This window comes from Coregonus lavaretus (genome assembly GCF_964263955.1).
Source record: "Coregonus lavaretus genome assembly, chromosome: 10".
Taxonomy (NCBI): domain Eukaryota; kingdom Metazoa; phylum Chordata; class Actinopteri; order Salmoniformes; family Salmonidae; genus Coregonus; species Coregonus lavaretus.
The window spans coordinates 49,752,082-49,755,330 of record NC_139997.1 but is presented as its reverse complement, the minus strand read 5'-3'; the positions used below and the strand labels follow the sequence as shown (position 1 = coordinate 49,755,330).

The window sequence follows — 3,249 nt, the reverse complement described above, 5'->3', positions numbered from 1 at the left end:
CAGTACCTCACCTTGCAAGGATAACGGCACTGAGCCTTTTTCCTAAAATGTTTTATGAGATTGGAGAACACATTGGGAGGGATCTTAGACCTTCCTCCATACAGAATCTTTCCAGATCCTTGATATCCTTTGTCTGCACTTGGACTGCACTCTTCAATTCAAACCACAGGTTTTCAATGGGGTTCAAGTCAGGAGACTGAGATGGCCATCGCAAAATGTTGATTTTGTGGTCAATTAATCATTTCTTTGTGGATTTTGATGTGTGCTTGAGGTTATTGTCTTGCTGAAAGATTCACTTGGAGCCAAGTTTCAGCCTCCTGGCAGAGGCAACCAGGTTTTTGGTTAAAATGTCCTGGTACTGGTATTTCTTCCATAGTATCTTTTGCTCAATATTATCAAGCGTGGCAATAATTTAGGACCTGACTGTATATACAGATACATGTATGACTTTGTTATTGTCTTGGGTGACAAAAGCCAGTAAGATAGAGAGAGAAGACAGAGACAGAATTGGAGGATTAAGGTTGAAGGGTTGAAAAGAGAAGTGTGAAGATGTGAGGAGTTCTTTTCACATAGTCTATGTCCAACAGTGAGGCCAATGTTCTCAATAAAACAGTTCTCAGTTTTAGTAGTCTAGGGGAGCAATGTGATTTCCTACTGTAAAGTGTGTGTGTTAGTGTGTGTGTGTGTGTGTGTGCGTGCGAGTGTGTGACTGCTGGTGGGCTTAACAGGCTGACACCAGCTGAGATATCATGGGGGGCTCACGAGGGCTGGCAGAGGGTTAACAGAGGGGTGTTGGCTTACATGACCTTGTGTCTGCACTGCAGTCTTATACTGTAAGGACACTTTATTCTCCCTCCCTTACTAGAACACAACATGACTCAGTATGCTACTCTGGGGAACACATCACATGCACTCACCACAACCAGGGGTTGACTGCCCTCTATAAACATAGAACTAGTCGTAATGGTGTCCATTTAAGGGACATTAAACTTTCTCATCAAAGTTTGTCCAATGTTTTCAGACCTCTAAAGTAGTCTAATGTCAAGATGAAACCACATCCCACAAAAAGTTACAGATACACAAATATCATGCCCCCAAAACATCCTAACCTCCCACCATTACCAACAACAGGGGAGGTTAGCATTTTTTGGGGGGTATAATCTTTGTGCCTCTGTACCTTCTCACTCATCATTATTCACGATTCATTCATGATTATCCGTAATCATGGTAGCATTATCCGTAATCATGGTAGACATGTTCAGAAACATGTTATATTCTGATTTACAATAAAAGTGACTCCAAAATGACACAATACATTATTTACCATTCATTTCTATTGGGCACAACATAGTATAAAACACAACCTAAACAAACTGCAAGTGCATTCAACAAGTTTGTAGAGTCACAAGCTTGATGTAGTCATTGCGTGCTAGGAATATGGGACCAAACACGAAACTTTTGACTTAATTTAATACAATATAAGTGAATTTGTCCATGTACTTATAACACCTTCTAATGGGGGGACTAGATACATAAAGTGCTTTCCATTTTAACCGGTAAAATATATATGTATGTTACCCTCAAATAAAGGTGACATTCTGTACTGCCACCTCATATAAAACATTTGATCTCAAATCCAAAATGCTGGAGTCAAATTTAAAAGTTTTAGCTTCACTGTACAAATTAATACGTAGGGTTGTGTAATTGTTTTCTTTCAAATACTTTGTGCTTAATTTAGTTTACCCGGAGAAATAATCCCAAAAGTGCAAACTCAGCCCACTCGGCATGCCATGTAAGCAAATTCAAACACAGGCAGGTTTTAAACCAGTAAGTAGCCATGCAAGGTTACATTTGCACAAACACATACAATTGCACACACGCACAATTGCACACACACACACACACACACACACACACACACACACACACACACACACACACACACACACACACACACACACACACACACACACACACACACACACACACACACACACACACACAGTAAGGCTTTGTAAGTAAGGGACTGACCCCATTGCAGGAAGCCCGCAACGTACTTCTCCCTGGCAAGGGGTGAGAAACGGAACTCTTGGTACACCCCCACTAGCAGGTCCAACAGTGTCTGCAGTCCCACCGGCCCTGGGGCCTGGAGTTCCAACAGCAGTAGGTCTGAGTCACGAGGCCCAGGGCCCGCCGACATGCTGTCCAGCAGAGCAGGGCCTGACTCCCTGAAGTCAATGGAGACTGGAGGCTGGTGGCTGGTTCTGGACTGGAGCTCTTCTAGTCCCTTGTTTGTTTGACACTGGGGCTTCCTGTAGTTTACAGTGCCCCGTCTTTTTCTCTCTTCCTCCCTGTCTGTCACTCTCTTTCTCCCTCCCTCCCTCTTTCTCTCTCTCTTTATCCCTCTCTCTTTGCTCTGTTCCACTCGCTACTCCACTCTCATTTGTTCGTTCTTCATGCTGTACAGTGTGTGTGTGTGTGTGTGTGTGTGTGTCTCTCTCTCTTACCCTTTGGCCCCCTCTCTTGGTTTCTGTTTTTGTCTCACTTCTACCACTTCTTTACTTTTCTCTTTCAGTCTATCTGTCTTTCTCTTTCTCTGTTTCTGTCTCTTTCTCTGTCTCTCTCTCTCCCCCCCACCTTACTTTTCTCTCCCTGTGGCTCTACGGCGTCCGTTAAGCATGCAGTTACTCCAACTCTGACTCCAGCCCTTTTTTGGTGTGTCTCTCAACCTCTCTCTCTCTCCCTCTCTCTCTCTCTCTCTCTCTCTCTCTCTCCCTCTCTCTCTCTCTCTCTCTCTCTCCTCTCTCTCTCTCTCTCTCTCTCTCTCTCTCTCTCTCTCTCTCTCTCTCTCTCTCTCTCTCTCTCTCTCTCTCTCTCTCTCGCTCTCCTTTCCTTCCGTCCAAACTCAGTGTGTGCAATATTATAGTAGATGGAAGACTGTATTACTGTGTGAAAAAAGTGTCTCTGCTTTTTTATTCCAAGTGACTTGTAATCTCTTCTGTCTCTCATCCACCTCATTCGCCTCCTAAAACTTCAAAGTTCAAAATCGTTCACCCCTTTCACAGAATTGTTGCTCCATGTTGGTCGAACCAAAACATACACTACTCTGTACTGCAGGTACATGCTTTATGGTCTCCACAATTCTCACGACAGTTACAAAACCGTCCACTGTCAATTAGCAATTTTGGTCCCTCAACCTTTTGCAGATCCCTCCATCTCACCTCTATCTCCCCTTCTGTGTCCACAGCC

General features: G+C 43.8%; 1 protein-coding gene across 1 annotated transcript in view; it reads right to left on the bottom strand.

Annotated features, from left to right (window-relative positions):
- dmpk (DM1 protein kinase) overlaps positions 1–2,200 on the bottom strand; it is a gene marked incomplete at both ends in the record, with an annotated part of 52,843 nt that extends 50,643 nt beyond the window's left edge. The window contains one exon of the mRNA XM_084170218.1: positions 2,032–2,200. Coding sequence (XP_084026344.1) covers positions 2,032–2,200 — 169 coding nt within the window. The remainder of the gene's footprint in view (positions 1–2,031) is intronic.
- Between the last annotated feature and the right edge of the window lie 1,049 nt (positions 2,201–3,249).